This window comes from Acomys russatus, chromosome 6 (assembly GCF_903995435.1).
Source record: "Acomys russatus chromosome 6, mAcoRus1.1, whole genome shotgun sequence".
NCBI classification, from domain to species: domain Eukaryota; kingdom Metazoa; phylum Chordata; class Mammalia; order Rodentia; family Muridae; genus Acomys; species Acomys russatus.
In genome coordinates, this window is record NC_067142.1 from 78,947,647 (window position 1) to 78,965,114 (window position 17,468).

Sequence of the window (17,468 nt, forward strand, 5' to 3'; positions counted from 1 at the left end):
TGGACCTTAACTGTTGTGGCCTTTCTGTTCTTTTCTTGACACATTGCTTTGGGTTCCCTTGTCCCATCACTAAACAGTTACACAGGTACAGCTTCCAGACTCTAGGCTAGGGGCTTAGCAAGGGCCAAGTGAGCAAGACTGTGCCTGCAGCTCAGCAGCAGCGCAGCTGATCCCACTCTAACTCTGAGCTCTTCCGAACTACAGAAAAACGCAGACACGTGTGCTCACTGACTCTGCTTAGGGAAGCCATCTGTAGAACAGGCCCAAGATTCTACTGTTAGTTCCTCCGTAAGCCTCGCACCCAGGCACAGTCACAGGAGGGGGCTGCTAAGGACCTCGGCGCTGAGTAAAATCTCTCCAACCCTACAGTGGTTCTTTGCCTTAAGATGGCTTTGGGGCCCCTGCTTTCCCCCTCCCCAGCTGTTACAGCCTGCGGTGTTTCAGAGCCAACGTCTTGGCCCTGGATCTTTGAGACTTAACAAGTTCATCACCCACCCCTCCCCTCCGCCCCACCCCGCAAGCCAAACGGCCCGTTTACAAACCGTAGTAAACATTTTATTTACAAGTTAAAGGCCTAAGTGCAGCGAGTCCTTATGCCAAGACCCCTGGGTGCTCAGAGAAACAGTTCCACCAAGCACTTCACAGGGTGAGCTGCTTGGGTAGGGAGAAGAGTTGAATTCTTTCTTTGGCTGGGACCTCAAAACCCTCCTCTCATTTGGGAGCTGTGGGCTTTGGGCAGCCTGGGCAGCAAGAAAAAAAAAAATGTATGAACTCCGGAAGAGGCTGCCCTCAGCGTTTCCCACCCCGTTGACCCTCGCGCCACCAACTTAAAGTAGGCACAAACTCCAGGCAGTGTTGGGGAAGCTGCACTCCATGCTCTCGGTCCAGTCTATAAGCCTGAAAGCGGGGCCTGGGTAGGCTCCGGGCTTTGAGGATTGCTGGTGGCGGAGGGCTGGTGCGCCGGGAGTAGCTCCGGGCAGCTGCTGCTAAGGCTACTGGCACTCCCCGCGCTGGTATTGCTGCTACCCAGGCTGCTGGCGCTGCTGAAGCTGAAGTTGCTACCACTTGCACTGCTGCTGGCTGTGATGAGGGCGCCCGCGGCGGAGGCCTTGATGACCGTAGTTTGGTGCTGAGACCTCTCAATTCCCTCGGTCCGTTCCGTGTCGCTGGGGGCCATGTCCAGGGACTCCGAGTCACTGCTCTCGCTCTCGGCCTCGCCCTCGGATCGACTGGGGCTTCCCTCCTCCCGTTCGCCCTCGGTGGGGCCTCCGACCGAAGGCTTTTCACTAGCTTCTTTGTCCTTGTCCTTCTGCGCCTGTGCCTCCTTAGAGTGTCGCCACTTCATCCTCCGGTTCTGGAACCACACCTTTACCTGTGCGCAACAGTAGACGGGAAGCGAAATAAGTAAGAGTTAGAGCCCTAACTCCGCCACGCAGACGCTTGTAACCACGCATAAAAATCCAGTCGCAATCAAGGCGTGAAAGCCACCCAATCCACTAGGAACGATTTTTAAACTGCGGCCCTCAAATCTCAAGCCTGAAATAACCTGGGTGCAAGTTGGAAGGGCAGATTCTTGCAAATTGCTTTGGAATCTCTCCAAACTCAGGGCTCCCGGAAGACGGATTAAAGTTAAGGAGTCCTGACTCTAAGCTGCACATATATCCCAACGGTTTACAGCATGTCAAGGTTTTGGTGAGCCAATCTTAAGAATCGTAAGAATTCTGGTTCTGTGAATTTGGTGTCTCCAGGCATGCCCAAATCCACTGCGAAGCCCACACCACCACCACCACCACCACTACCACCACTTTTTGAGACGGGCTCCTTTTAGAACCCAGGCTGGCCTTGAACTTGAGATCCTCCTGCCTCTGCATCCTGAGTTCTCAGATTACAGCCCTTGGCCACCACAGTTTGTTTTAAGGGTGGAAGTGCCCAAATGAAATGAAAGAGTTAATCCCACTAGAAGGGGCACCTGCTGAGTTTTAAGTGAAAGGGAATCAGCCTGATATATATATATATATATATATATATATATATAATATATATATATATATATATATATATATATATATATATATATATATATAAATTTTTTTTTTAAACCAAGGAGTTGATATGGACCCTGTCTTTATGGGAAACAAACTTATTTTCCTAGGGGCTCTGAAAACGCTAGAATTAAGTGTGCAGTATGGAGGAATAGGGGAGAGAAGAGATGGAGTGGAGTATCTATATAAATATATGATCCCCTGGGGGACCCAATGCATTCACACAAGCTCCAGCTTCCCCTTTAAAAATAACAAGCACAGCTGGTAGAAAGCCGCTGGGCTTTCCAGTCCGTCTGTGCTGAGGAAGCGCATTGTGTAACGGAGAACAGAAAGAGGGACGACAGACGTCCTTCCGAACCAGGCAGCTCTGAGTCCCTGTTCTGGCTTCTGCTCTGTGGCAGCCTGCACTGAAGAGGGCAGAACGGGATGAGCACGTTAAAAAAGAAAGAAAGAAAGAAAGAAAGAAAGAAAGAAAGAAAGAAAGAAAGAAAGAAAGAAAGAAAGGGGAAATTCTTTTTCTTAAAATTGAGAAGGAAAAAAAAAGGAACCCACACAACAGATTTCCTAAATCAAGTCTGCAGAAGCTACTGAAAAAAGTTCTTGGACATTCTAAGAAAATCTTTTTTTTCCCCTTTTTTTCTTTCTTTCTTTCACGCATCTCCATTACCAACAGACACTGTCCTCAGAGCTTGGGCTGTTTGTTAGAAAGTGGGGCTGGGACTGTGGTCGCCAAGCTGATTCCCTGTCTTAAAGCACTCTAAGCAATTCCGTTTGAAATTGTATTTTCAGTTCCTCTGAAGTGGGATTTCACAATCCAGTGAGGGTAGGCGGGGACCAACAACAAGCTATTGACTTTGGTTTTTATCTCTTCTGAAATGAACTGCCTCCTACAGCGAAGTGCACTCCAGTCGAGTGCATAATTATCATCTCCCGTGGCCTCTTGGCTTTCTCCATGGTTCTTTTGGCCTCTTGGCCAAAATAAACACGCAGTCCCTGTTGACATACATCTTCAGGAACGGGCTTTTCCCTCAGCCCGGTCCCCCTACTTCATCTCCACCTCTACCCTCCTCTCCTCTGGCTTTGAGTTGCTACACCCGGAAACCTCCTGAAATTCAAAACCTTGGGTTTAGATTGCCAGAGGTGAGGAGGGCTAGGAGAGGCCAGCCGCCCCGCCTTGTTTACCCGGTTACCATTTACGGCCAGCTGGATAACACCGCGGGACTTTAGCCTACCTGCGCGTCCGTGAGGCCCAGCATCGCTGCCAGCTGCTTTCGGTCCGGTTTGGTCACATATTTCTGGATCTCAAACCTCTTCTCCAGGCCTTTCCTTTGCAGGTTGGAAAAGACCGCGCGGGACCATGAGCGCTTCCGCTTGTACGTCTGCGGCATGGTGTCCTTGGTGAGCACAGCATAGGGACCTGCCAAACAACAGGAAGAGAAATTCATGGCCGTGTCAGTGTTAGGGCAGTAGCCTACAAGCCTCTGCTCTCCTGGATATTTAAACATGTTTTGCATTTACAATCACTTGCCTGCTTCTTTTGCTTTTGTGGGAATGGCCTAAGGAAGATGTTTACAGACCTTTGCAGCATCACTTTAGGCCTAAAGTGAACTCGGTCAAGAAAAATGCACAAACCAATCACACAGCACCAAACATGATAAAAGAGTTGGCTACGTCCCTGGGGCCTGAATGGCCTGACAATGACAGTCCTATACTCTTCCACATTTGTCTCTCAGAGAAGATATAACCAGCTGAGAGAGAGAGAGAGAGAGAGAGAGAGAGAGAGAGAGAGAGAGAGAGAGAGAGAGAGAGAGAGAGAGTCCCTCAACTTTGAATGCTTCAATTTTCAAACCACCCTCTCTGGGCGAAAAGAATAGAGCCAGTGACTCACACACCACCACACTATATCTTGGCTCCCCAGCCATGGTCTCCTATTGTCCCACTAAAAAGAACATTCAGCTTCTCTCACAGGACTACTGGGTTTTGACACTGTCACTGCTCTCGGAGGTATCAGACCCGAGGTGTCTAACTGTCACTGGCCACCAGGGTAGCAGTCTGAATAAGGGAAATTGTCTACCTGGAAACGTGTCTTGGAATTGATGCTGAACTGAATTTCTTGGGTTGGAGCTTAAGGGGCTGAGGATGGTAGAGGCCTCATTAATGGGATCTAGAGATGCAAAGAACTGTCCGGCTGAAGGCTGCAGGCCAGCTAGGTGCACCCCTGTAGGCCGTCCACCAGTTAGCAGCGATGTGAGATCTGGATAGGGGGGAAAGAAGAGTCAGTTACACCTTGAACAAATTGATACACTCCCAACAGATTTGTTCCTCCCTTCCCTTCTCCCTTGATTCAGTTTTATCCTACCCAGGTCAAAAAAGACCCCCTTATTGGCAAGATGCTCTTTCCAGACAGCAGCCAAAGAGTGGGCCTGAACTGTCTGTCTGTGTGTGTCAACCGTGTTCAGGCCACCCGACAAAAAGAAAAGGCTTTTATAAAATGGTCTTAAACTAGTAATTTTCGGATGTCTTCCAGGATTCCACAACCCCCTAATTTACACCCTCCAGGCCCCTCACTCTGCCTTCTCCCTTCAGGACTTTAGACTGGCAATTTGGCTCCCCTGCAATTCTTGGGAAGGATTTTGTTGGAAAGCAAATAAATGCAAAGTGTTCCAGTGCTGAGATTTCCCTGTCAGTAAGATCTAGGTCTTTCTGCAGATATTTCATTCAAAAATATAGATTATACTTTTGCAAAAGTTTGTGGCAATCAGAGCGTAGATACACATTCTGTATTGTTTAAGCAACCCAAAAGTATTTTTTTAAACATGGAGTAGCTGAGTTTTAAATGTTTTTTTTTTTTCTCGTTTTCTTCCCCCTCATTCTACCATTTTGCCCGTAAATGTAAAAGCACCCCAAACCCTCATGGCATCAGGGCCCTCATGAGTGGTTGTGAGCCCTGAAGCCTCCCAGCCAAGACGTACCTCTCAGTGTGTTGCCTTCTTTGACTTTTGGGTCAAATTCGGAAGACAAAATTCGGTCTATTCCAAATTTGAGGTCTTTGCTGGAAGGGGCAGGGGCGGAGCCGCTATGGTGGGGGACCACCCGCGTCCCTGAAACCGATGGCTGCAGGGAGCCGGCCCGGGGTGGAGGCGGAGGCTGTTGCTGCGGCTGCTGTTGCTGCGTTGGTTGCTGCTGCGGGAGATGCTGGTGGTAGGCGGCCGAGAGCGGAGACAGCCGCTGAGGGAAACCGGCCGGGACTTCTGAGGGCGCCACCACTGGGGTGGGACGTAGCGGGGATCTGGCGGCAGCTTGGAAGGAAGCGTGCGGGTGCACCGAGCCCAAGTGTGCGGTGAGGGCTGCCGAGGCCCCCACCAGTCCCTCTGCTGCTGGCCCCGGCTCCCCAACGCCCGCGTGCAGGATGTCCGCGATGCAGAAAGAGGGCTTCTTGACAGCGGCCGGGTCCAATGGGAAGGAGCAGCCGCCCGGGCCCGCGGAGGAACAGTAAGCGGCTGACCAGAGACTAAAGTTGGAGGCGTAGAAGGGAGCCAGGCCGGCTGCGAACATCCTGGCAGGATCCTGGCCGGCTCCTGAGTGAGTGGGTAAATGGGTAGGTGCTAGGGGAGAGGCGGTGTTCCAGCCAAGCCTGATCTGCTTTCGGTTCTCCGCCTGCACTGAAGCCGAGGGCCGGGCGGAGAGCCCTAGCGCCACCGAGAGAGGAGGCGAGGGCCCGGTTGCCGCCAGCCAGGGCCTGGGCCCCTGGCCTGGCTTGAAAGGCGGCTCTGCGGGCGCGCTCCCCGCGGGATGGAGGCAATCGCCCGGCGCTGGAGCCGGGAGGCGGGCGCGGCCTCGCTCGGCTACTCCGGAGAAGCCGGGAAGACAGGGGCCCGACACCGAAAGAAAAACCCAAACAGCTAAGCCCTAAGAGCTAAATTTAAAACAACAATAATGATCCGTTAGTTTAAAAAAAAAATAAGGGAAAAAAAATCCTCTCTAAAAACTCCCAAAGTTTTGGCAGGAGCTTTCGAGTCAGACCCGGGGTTGGACCTTGATCCCGGCGCTCATTGGGTGTCATCACGACCAATGGGACTCAGGAGTGGAGGGGAAATTGGGAAAGAGGGGGCGTGGCCAGCCCTCAGCCACGCCCTAGCCACACCAAAGTGTTTTCTGCGGCCGCGTGGACTGGGCTGAGTACTGCGCGTCTCCAGGAGCCGCGTAGAAGCTGAGTCGCCGCCTCTGCCCGTCCTCTATCCTCTGTCGCTCCGGGACCCGCCATCGGGAGAGAGAAGTCGGTCTCGAGAGAGTTTTCAAGGAGCTGCCTAAGAAGGGAACACTAAGGCTCCGATACTCCGCTGTAGTCAACAAACCTCACCCCGCAGCCAACGCAGGCGGCCCACAGGCTGTGCCTTCTGTTTTCCACTTCCACACGATTTTCCTGCTCTCTGCGATTTTCCTGTTCTCTGCTTTTATCCCAAGTGCCAGAGTTCTAGGCACTTTCGGGTCCCCTGCAACCCAGAGTCCCGACCCAAATCCGTCTGCCTCTCAGCTCAAGGGAGCTCCTCAGGGAAGCCCGAAGAAGGGCCGGCCGCAAATTAGTTTTATTCTGAGTTGTCATTCCAGTGACAACTTGAAAGATTGACTTTTCAAACAAAATAAGATAGATGGCTCCAAATGTCTCCCTTAGACACAGCCAAACTTTTGCCCTGAGCCTCGGAAACAACGAAACAGGCCACCTCACCAGACGAAATGCGCGCGCGTCCCCTCTCTGCACCTTGTAGGAAGTGCCACCCTCCGCGGCTACTACAACCCCGGGTCACATGAGGTCCGAAGTTTTGCAAGTACCCAGGGGACGGTTGCCTTTGATATTAAATAGCTACTTTCAATTTGGTGGCAGCATTTCCAGGGTCGGCTGTGGCCTGTGGGTGGGAGGTACTGTCTGAGCCGCCATAGCCAGCGCCTTTCATTCTTGCTGGGGTCTTTAGAGCTCAGGCTAGGTGTAGTGGGGGCTTTCTGCCGCATCAACATCTCTATTTTAAGAATTCGTTCTCTTTTAAATTATAGTCAGAATGGATTTCCCCGCACCTCTCCCAAACAGACCACAGGCCACCCAGATGAGCTGTACTTGCACATTTTCAGGAAGAAAATAAAATAACGACAATAACGAAACCACCAAATCTTTTGTTTTCGATTGTCCAAATAAGTATCTCCGAAGTGAGATTACAAGGCATGCTTATTTTCCTCAGCTCTAAAATACCAAAAGCCCGAAAACGTAAGGGACCGTGCCGGGCTACTATCAGCTCAGGATTGGAGTGAACTCCCGAGTTAGTACCCAGCAGCTTTGCGGCCTTCGTCACCGATGTTGTCATCTTTAGTGGTTGCGTTTCTCCTGGACCGCAGTCAATGGCCAATCTATCACAAGACACTAGCACTGAGATCCACCCCACCCCCACCCCCACCCCCTTCTCTCACACACCTATAAAGGCTCCCTGGCCCTAACCGCTAGCATCAGGGACAGGAGTACTAACTATATCAAGAGATGGTGTGGCATAGACAGTTAAGGGCAGCGGTGCCTGGGACAAGAGGGGCCGGAAATCACGTCTAGCAGGGGGTGGACTTTAGATAAATACAAGGCCGCGGGAGGTAAGGCTCTGGCTAAATGTTCTGGCGTGGTGCGGTGAGAGAACAGTTTTATTAACTTCACTAAGTATTAGAGAAAGCAAAGTCACTAGCCTAGGGAAAGAGTGTCTGAGATGCCCTGCTTGCTCTCTCTCTCTCTCTCTCTGTCTCTCTCTCTCTGTCTCTCTCTCTGTCTCTCTCTGCTCTCTCTCTCTCTCTCTCTCTCTCCTCCCCTCCCTCCCTCCCTCCCCCCCCCTCCCTCTCTCTGTCTCTCTCTCTCTCTCTCTCTCTCTCTCTCTCTCTCTCTCTCTCTCTCTCTCTCTCTCTCTCTCTCTCTCTCTCTCACCCCCCCACCTCGGTCTTTTCTAGCAGCCTTGTAATTCGGTTGCGATTCCAGTTTGACCGCACAAGTCCAGAAGACGAGCGGCCTAGACAAAGGTCTTAGTTAAAAAAAGACGCACACCCCCCCCCGCCCCGCACCTTCTTGTCCTCCCCTAGAAATAAGGCTCCCCGCCCCTTTTCCTTCTTTGCGTTATCTGAGTCAGCTGAACAGGAGTTGTGAGTGCGGAACTCGAGCGAGCACAGCATCCACAGCCCACCCGCATCTGCCGCAATTAGAAACCAGGAGTGCCCTGCAGCGCAAAGGCTCGAGTGCAGGGCTGCTTTTCCCGCATCCCAAGCTGCAGCATTCCCGTTCTCTCTAGCCTGCGGCATCTTTGCAGCCGTTGCAGCCCAGCTGCAGCCTCACCACCCCGAGGCCTAAAGAAAAAAGAAATAGGGCACGCAGGGCCTGGTGGCTATTTCTTGCCCTAGGCCCAAGCCTCACCTCTGCAGGCCACTCGCCTTGCTGGGAGCCTGCACAGCGCCCTCCTCCTTACCCACCACCCTTCAGGACCAAGAAAGCAGCAGGAAGCCCAGGGCTCGCCGGAGTTCAGGCCATCTCCTGTTTTTTTGATGGGCTCAAACTTGGACTAAATGAACGGATATGCCTGCGAGATTGGTCTCAAAATAGAAGCGGTCCTAGTATTTTAGGGTACTGCAGAAATCCTTATTTCTTCCGGAGAAAAACTCTATAATGACTCCTAGCACTTCCTCTTTCAATATTTGTGCAACTTTATCTCCCCCGGCAAGTTGCTGTGATGACGCAAATCCGCTCTTCTGTCTTACAACTTCCAAAATAAATGCACGGAAATCAATTCCCTTCTAGCAATGAAAATATAAATACACAGCTGCGACTTTCGCCTTTAATCTTTGCTTTCCGAGCGGCCCCGGGCTGTGGTGAAATGAACTAGCCCAGAGTTGTTGCTCAGGAGCAGGGGGGCCCTAGGGGCAGAGGCGTAGATTCCCGAGGGACCTTGTAACCACCAGGGAAAGAAAAGGGCCCGATTAAATCAAACTATTTGAACTTAGTTCACACACACAGGCGTCCTTAAAAGTGGCTGAAAACTTCAAAAGATAAGGCCGTGCCTGGGGCGGCTGCTCATTTGTGATGACTGTCTGCACAGCGTGCAACCAGCTCTGCTTCTCTCTACCAGAGAACATACACAATGATTATTTCCGCAGTACCAGGAACAGTCAACGTCAGAACAGGTCCCCTTTATAATCTGACAATTGTGGTTTATGCGGATTTAAGATTGAGGAAAGGGGCTACATACAAACACAGTCCTTAGACAAGAGAAAGGTAGGGTCTATCTTTGGTTCTCTCTTTTGCTCAGAGGTGCAATTTCTTGCTTTAGACCCAGGGACATACAAAGTCTGTTAGAGAGCATGCTAGGAATCCCTTATTGCAGGAAGATAGGCTTAAGCTAGCCAGAGCTGTGATGGACTTTTGTTTTTCTCTTAAGACTGGGGGGTGGGGGCGTGGACTATAATATGCAAAGTTATGCCTATCTCCACATGGGAACTCCATCTTCAGTTCACTTTTAAAGTTATTTCAAACATGCTCCCTACTCAGGTTTTTTTTGTTTTGTTTGGTAAGCAGAGAAAAATAAATATCCATAATCAAAGGGGGGGAGGAAACATAGTGTGCTGTGGTATTTAGAAGTTTGAGAGACTTGCTGCACAGCCTGGGAGAACACTTGTGTACTGTGCCTGCTGCTCCTCCGCTGGGGTGAGACTTATGGACTGCCGGGTCGAGTTCACATTCAGTTGTGGATGCAGGACTGTTCTTCCTTGTGAGTTCCAGATACTACCATTTAGGCTGTAGAGAAAATTTACAAAGGAAGAGAGCAGGGGAGAGGGAGAGGGCTGTTCTAAGTGGGCTCACCTGTTTCCTGAGCCCTTAGGGTTACTCAGGTTGGGGGGAGGGTGCAGCTGGACTTTCTACGCACTGGAAAAAGCAACAGAACTGTAGGCATCTATAGCCATTTGGTTTATCCACACAGTCCTCACCCACTTTCCAGGTGTGCCAGGCTCTCTGGTGACTCCACCTCTCCTCGCATCATAACCTCCCCCTTTAAACTTTATCTGTCCCATAGGTCTAGGAACCTGCCAGGCCCTTTGGGTCCAGTCCCATTTGCCCCTTTCTTGGGGGAGGGGTTGTCTCACCTGTTTTCTTTCTCTCATTCCTAGGATGCATCACTTCATACATTTGTAGACACTTGGCTCTCTTCACCTCCCCCCCCAATGTTACCTCTCTCTCTCTCTCTCTCTCTCTCTCTCTCTCTCTCTCTCTCTCTCTCTCTCTCTCTCTCCAGTCAAGGTAAGCAGTTTGAAATCTACTCCTGTTGTTTTAAAAAAAAAATGCTTCTCTGCCTATCTGACTCATCTTTACATCCAGTATAGGAAGAATGCCATGGGCTTCAGACAAGCTAAGAAGACCTCATCACGCTGTGGAACTCTATACCACCTAGGCACATTCATCTGCAGTCAACACAAGTCCCGCAAGGGTAGGAACTGAGCCGCCATCTGCCACCCTGGGCACCATTTGTTCATTGTCAGGTGTGCTCTCAAGTTCCCAGAGAATCAGCCATTTACTAGTTGCTGGTTTTGTTTCCTGCATTATTGAATCTGAATGGCTTATTGCTAAGGGAAGAGAGGAAGTGTAGGTACAATACATAAATAAATAACTCCATGTTTAAACCAAGCCTGCCACCCAGAAGACAGGACAGTCATTCTGTGAAGTACTTCTTTACAGGAACATACAATGGAAAAGAAATTTGAGACGGATTTCCCATCTCAGGAAAGAAGCACCAAATTCCTTCTTCAATGATAAACTCATTCCTGCATGGTGGGGTTAAGTTAAATGTGGGGACACAGTTATGGCTTTGTTACAGTATGGATGTGAAATTCACCCATAAGCTCATGTGCCACCCTCACACTTGGTCCCTACCTGGTGGCACTATTTTAAGAGATAGTGGGACACCAGGTGTGGAGGTGCACGCCTTTAACCCCAGCACTTGGGAGGCAGAGGCAGGTAGATCACTGTGAATTTGAGGCCAGCCTGGTCTACAAAGTGAGTCCAGGAGAAACCCTGTCTTGAAAAACCAAAAAAAAAAAAAAAAGTAGTGGGAACTTTAGGGGGTGAAGTCTAGCTGTAGAAAGTAAGTCGCTGAAAGCAAAGCCTGCTTCTAGATTCTAGAGACAAAAGAAACACTCAAGGCATAAATGGGGAGAAAACGGATGAGTAGTAAGGATTCTTGACAGAGACTGTTGAATCAACAGTGTGTCTCTCTCTCAGAGCTCTGAGTCTGCACTCCCCGCACATGCCCCTGAACTGGAGCAGCTGTGGAATTATAGCCGAATCCACTAGCCAGCCCTGTCTCAGACCTAGACATCTTTTCCTTCCCCAGCTTGCCCGCTGAGTAGGCAAAGTCAGTTCTCTGCTGACACCTGCTGGACCATCCCTAGCCCAACAATATTGGTGGGATGAAGGTTGACTCTTTGGTTTAAAAGAAAAAAAAATGTGAGTTTCTAAAATTAGCTCTGACCTGCAGCCATTTCCTTCCAGGTTTTGGACAGTATGGAAAGCCTTTAGGTCCTGTGCTAAGAGTCACCAGACAGGGCGAGGGGATGGGCCACCCACTGGCAATAACACTGTTCTCAAGGCCAATGCAGGATAACATCCCATCTACTCTTTAACAAACCACAGGCTGTGGGGGAGGTGGGCAGTATTTTGGGCTTAGGAAATTGACTCTCAGAGAGGTTAAGTGCCTTATCCAAGGTTTACCATTGAGAGGAAATGGTGTTCCAAGGACTGGGGGCTGGCACTCTGAAGCTTCTCAGTACACACCATCCAACACTAAGCCGTTGTGTAAGATTTCAATGCTTTCAACTCCATAGTACGAATAACCTTTCCCTTCTAAAGCCCACAGTCTCACACACACACACACACACAGAGAGAGAGAGAGAGAGAGAGAGAGAGAGAGAGAGAGAGAGAGAGAGAGAGAGAGAGAGAGAGATCACATATTGTAGATGATGCGCATATGCCTGGGTATTAAGTCATACTAGTCCCTAAGGGCCTACAAAGAGAATGTGAGACAGAAGTAGAAAGATGGGCCCAGAATCACAAAAGAAGCCTCCCTGTTAAGCAGTGCCCTGCTGGCTCTGCCTTGCTTCAAACTGTCCCCAAGAAGAGGGTGATGGCATGGAATGTGGGGTGAGGTGTAGGGCAGAGAGGGTCAGGTGACCCCACCCTTACACAGACCTTCCTGTGGCACATGCTTCCCTGAATGGGGGTGTGCCACACTCCCTTCCGCATCTTTCTGCTTTCTGAAGTCTCAGTAACCCACTGTAACGACAGTCCAAGAATGTCAGGTGGAAAATTCTGGAAATAAACTATTTGTTTGCAAGGTTAAAACTGTGTGCAGTTCTAAGGACTGTGGTGAAGTCTCATACCAGCCAGTACCAACTTGCCCAGAACGTCAATCATCCGTGCTCTGTGGATGACCCATCATCTGCTGTCATTTAGCAGTCATCTGGGTTATTGGATCACCTCTTGGGGTACCTGACTAACATTCTCTTTATAGCCTCACACTGTGACAATCTCCTCACTTTATCGCATCATAAGTGTGTGTCCCGCATCTTCACAAGGATAACATAGTACAGTAATGTCCTTCTGAAAGACAGACCACAGAAGTCCTGGCTGGTGAGGTGAGCAGTTGTGTTGACATGTGCTGCTGACATGTTACATGCTTTATCACAGGCTGGAGGCAGAGGCCATGTCAGTCTTGGACTAGACCTCTAAAAAAATGAGCTAAAATAAACCTTTATGTTTAGATTAATTATCTCCTGTATTTCCTTACAGTAAATTGAAGCTAAGCTTTATTAAAGGTGTATTGTGACTTTTTTTTGTCTTAATGGTCTCACCCTTTCCCAATTTATAGCTTGCCTTGACTTGCTTACGCTCTGTCTCAAAACTCCCCTGCTGTACAGGCCTGAAATAGAAATGTCCGCACCCTCCTCGAAGTTGTTACAATGTTCCCTGCCCTTCCCAGGACAGCCCTTCATTCCTTCTTAAGGATCCCCAGGCTCAGATTTCCTGAGCTGCCTCTGGAGATCACCGCTCCTGCAACAAAAGCCTGCTGCCAACCAGCTTCCCCAACAGTCGAAACCTTTATTTTGCTTCCAGTTAGGAAGAAAGAAAGAAAAAAAGAAAGAAAGAAAGAAAGAAAGAAAGAAAGAAAGAAAGAAAGAAAGAAAGGAAGGAAGGAAGAAAGGAAAAGAAAAGACAGTGACACTTAGGCTCTCAACCAAAAATCTGTGGCTAATCCCATGACAGGCAGGCAATAGTGATTACAACTCACAGATATAGTGCTTAAAACTCATAGATACAGTGTTCTCTGAAATATAAGCTTAAACAGTAACTGTTTACAAATCTCAGCTGTAAGATTATTGTGCGCTGGGGGGCAGGGCTGATCTATGAAAACATGTGCACACAGGTGTTCGCTCCTGTAAGCTTTCAGAGAAAGGAGGACATCGGTCCGGCTTTGTCACTCTGCAACTTGTTCCTCCGAGCTGGGGTCTCACTGAACCTGGAGCTAGACAGGGGGTCAGCGGAGCGCCAGAGATCCTTGTCTCTGCCTGTGACCGTGACCGCTCAGGTCACAGGTGCAAAGCCAAGCCCAGGATGCTAGGGACCTAAACTCGGGTCCTCACACAAGCACAGCAAGCGTTCTTCTCTGGCACCGTTGTGTCTTTAGCTCTAGCTCTCATTCCAAGTTTTCAGCACACTCTCCATGCTCTTATTTGGTGTAGAAATCTCTCAGGATTTTTTGTTAATTTGGACTTCTTCTAAGAACTAGAGAAAGTGCTGCTATTTATAAAGCTTCTATCTCAACATTGTAATTTTAATTCTATAATCGGAGACTATGTATCAGAGAGGGTATAAGATTCTCAAACTAAACTCCAGAGCTAACGATTGTACCTGATTACCATGGAACAAGGGAAGATACCCAAGGAAGCCAACATGGGTGGGGGGACGGAGCCCAATTGCTAGAGTGTTTGTCTCCCATGCATAAAGCCCTGGGTTCAATTCTCAGACGTCATAATTTAAGTAGAGTGACATACACTTGTAATCCTGGTATGTGGAAGGTTAGGAGAGAAGGTTCAAGATCATCCCCAGCTACATAGAATGTTTATATAAGACTCTGCCCCTACCTTTTCCCTACCCGCCCCCTAAAAAGTAAATAAATAAAAGGCATACAGAGGTCTTTTGACTAGGTTTTCACTGCACAAGAATTTCTTTCTCCCCTTCAAATCATAGTTGTAAATTTTTTCATTACATTTATTTATTTGTGTGTGTGTGTATGTGTGTGTGTGTGTGTGTGTGTGTGTGTGTGTTTAGGTCAGAGGACAAGTTGTGGGACTCAGTTCCTCCTTCTGCTATTGCAGCTTCTAGTGACTGAATTCATATTCCCAGGCGTGGCCTGGTTGGCAAGCACCTTTCCCTGCTGAGCCCTCTCGTGGCCTCTGTGCAGATGAGCTTAATATTAGGCTGGAAATCACAAAGATGAAGCCCGGGAAAATGGCAAGACTCCTCCAAGAGTGACCCACAACATGGGATGGAGAGATGGGTTAGCAGTTCCGAGCATGTGCTGCTTTTGCCCAGAATCCTCCTGACAGCTCACAATCACCTGTAACCCCCATGCCAGAGAAACTGATGGACTTGGAACACTCAGTCCTAAATAGGATATCTTTATCAAAGTTCTCCCTTCAGGGCTCAGGGAACCCTGCAGAAGAGGAAGTGGAAAGATCATAATAGCTATTGGGGGTAGAAGAAGCCATGGAAACAGTGCCTTCCAAATAAAACATGACTGATGAGCATATGAACTCCCAGAGACTGCGGCAGCATGCGCGGGAACTCCACAGCTCCAAGCCAGATAAGGTCCCAGAGCTAAGATGGAAAAATGGAAGCGAGAACCCGTCTTTAACCCAGAAATTACCTCCAATTAACAACTGATTACAATAGAAAATTTTGTTTTCTCCAATGAACTCTCACTGGGTATACAAACCGTACTGAAGGGCAGGCCTCATGCCCAACAGTAGATGGCCAACACAAAGTGAACTCTTTGGTAATTTTGGAGTTTCTTGTCTTATAATGCTTTATCTGGGTTTTTGTTTTGTTTTATTTTGTTTTGTTTTCCTTTACCTTACAGGTCTTTTGCTCATATATTATGGTTTCTGGTTTTGTGTTTTTATGGGCTGTCTCTGACTGTGAATGTGTATATCTCTGCGTCTGTATATGTTTCTTGTGCTTTTTCTTTGGCTCTTTTTTCTGTTTGTTTGGTCATTTTCTGGTTTGTTTTAATCGTATATTATTTTATTTTAGATGATTGTTTTCTAATGAGCGCAAATAAGGGTATGGATTTGGGTAGGTGGGCATGTGGGGGAGGATCTGGAGGAGACAAAGGAGGGGAAGCTATCGTCAGACTATATTGTATGAAAAAACCTTTGTCAATAAAATATAAGTTAAGTGTCTGGTAGCAAACAGGGCCACTCAGTCTACATCTGAAAAAAGAATGGAAGATTCTCATGCCACTACCTTCACTGAAAATGGCGAGCCAGTCTCACAGCACATAAACCAAAACCGAGCATGGCTGTAGAATGGAAGACTTCTCCTTCAGGAAGAATGGCTTTCCAGTTACAAATGATTTTATTCTATTGTTTTATTTTATTTGTTTATTTATTTTGGTTTTTTGAGACAGGGTTTCTCTTGTGTAGCCTTGGCTGTCCTGGACTCGCTTTGTAGACCAGCCTGGCCTCAAACTCACAGTGATCGGCCTGCCTCTGCCTCCCAAGTGCTGGGATTAAAGGTGTGCGCCACCACGCCCAGCTACAAATGATTTTTAAACAGTATGAATTTGAAGTTCTAATCTATGATCCACCTTGAAAATAAAAGCGATTATTTTAAGTTGGTTCTGCCCTTGAGTTCAGGTTTACAGCCTTTTATTCCAACATGCTTACGACCATCCTGATGTAGGCTAAGAGTCATTGTTTACTGCATTTTGGGGAATTTATAAAGAATGGGAAAATTACCAAAACCCAGAGACAAAAAAAAATGCTCCAAGTTTTAAAAGAGTCTTAAGTTTCCCAATCCACCATCTGCAGTGGAGCCACCGCCAAGATGCAGATTTTTGTGAAGACCTTTACGAGGACGACCATCGTGCTCAAGGTTGACCCCCTCGGACACTATGGAAAATGTAAAGACCAGGATCCAGGATAAGGAAGGAATTCCTCCTGACCGGCAGAGGCTGATATTTGCTGGTAAGCAGCTGAAAGATGGCCGCACTTTGACTACAACATTCAGAAGGAGTCCACCCTCCATCTTGTGTTGAGACTTCATGGCGGTGCTAAGAAAAGGAAGAAGTCTTACACCACCCCCAAGAAGAGTAAGCATAAAAAGAAGAAGGTGAAGTTGGCTGTGCTGAAATAGCATAAGGTGGATGAAAATAGCAAAATTAGCCAACTTCATCAAGAGTGTCCTGCTGATGAGTGTGGTGCTGGAGTGTTCATGGCTAGCCACTTGGACAGGCATTACTGTGGCAAGTGTTGTCTGACTTACTGCTTCAACAAACCAGAAGACAAGCAGTTGTATATGAGTTAATAAAAAGAAGGAACTGAAAGAAAAAAAAAAAGAGTTTTAAGATCCAGGCTAGTAAATGTGATAGTTCCTGGAAATTCTAGCCGAAAGTATTAGTATCATTTATCTGCATTTTGTGAAACTTATAGGGTCACCTGAAGCAGAGCAACTTTTTTCTAAGAAAAATTTATGTCAAACAAAAAGCATTTCTTATTTTTAAAAAGACTACTAATTTAGTATATATATATATATACATACACACACACACACACACCAAATGAGCCAAGTCATATGTGCCAAGAACCTCTTTAAATATTAGAAACCTAGCAGAAAAACTGAAACCTCTTGCTTTCAAAAAGCACAAGTTTTGTAGCAAAATAGGAAGAAAAGCGACCAGATGTGTCATTGCTAATTGTGACAGATATTGGGAATAAAAACAAAGCAGCACTAGAGGTGTGATGTGGAAAAGCTACATTATTCTACAAGCAGCACACATGACAGTGGCTGCATGGTGCAACTTTAGGCCATGATTGATGGCGGGATGTCAGCTGATTGAATTCTTCAGCCTGACACTTAGCAACTGACATGGGGTTTGATTCAAGAACATACATCATATTAGTTCTGGTCCGGTCTTGTCAACACTAGTCTTTATGATTAGATGGAGCTGCCCAGACATTATACCAAAAATGCAGAACAGCAGATACCAAGGGTAGACAAAAAGTGAGTGAAATTGAGAGAGGAGGAAAGTTCTCAAAAGGGCAGGTAAGGGTGCTGGGGAGATGGCTCACTGTGCAGAGTGTAGG

At 48.0% G+C, this 17,468-nt stretch overlaps 1 protein-coding gene and 1 pseudogene across 1 annotated transcript; one reads left to right on the top strand and one right to left on the bottom strand.

Moving 5' to 3' along the window:
- Window positions 1-597: 597 nt before the first annotated feature.
- Hlx (H2.0 like homeobox) lies at window positions 598-6,403 on the bottom strand. Its single transcript, XM_051148080.1, has 4 exons — window positions 5,015-6,403; window positions 4,117-4,296; window positions 3,275-3,459; window positions 598-1,372 (listed from the first exon to the last, which is right to left on the bottom strand). The coding sequence occupies exons 1-4, from the start codon at window positions 5,595-5,597 to the stop codon at window positions 890-892; spliced, it is 1,431 nt and encodes a 476-aa protein (XP_051004037.1). The 5' UTR covers window positions 5,598-6,403; the 3' UTR covers window positions 598-889.
- A 9,806-nt stretch (window positions 6,404-16,209) lies between these two features.
- On the top strand, window positions 16,210-16,888 carry LOC127190825 (ubiquitin-40S ribosomal protein S27a-like; annotated as a pseudogene).
- The last annotated feature ends 580 nt before the right edge of the window (window positions 16,889-17,468 follow it).

Excerpts from the sequence above, each read along its gene's own strand:
- Hlx (XM_051148080.1), bottom strand. The coding sequence starts at position 5,597 with ATGTTCGCAGCCGGCCTGGCTCCCTTCTACGCCTCCAACTTTAGTCTC. Across the intron at positions 4,297-5,014 it reads AGAAGGCAACACACTGAGAG|ATCTCACATCGCTGCTAACT; the intron begins GTACGTCTTGGC and ends CCCCCTATCCAG. Across the intron at positions 3,460-4,116 it reads ATTCCAAGACACGTTTCCAG|GTCCCTATGCTGTGCTCACC; the intron begins GTAGACAATTTC and ends GTTGTTTGGCAG.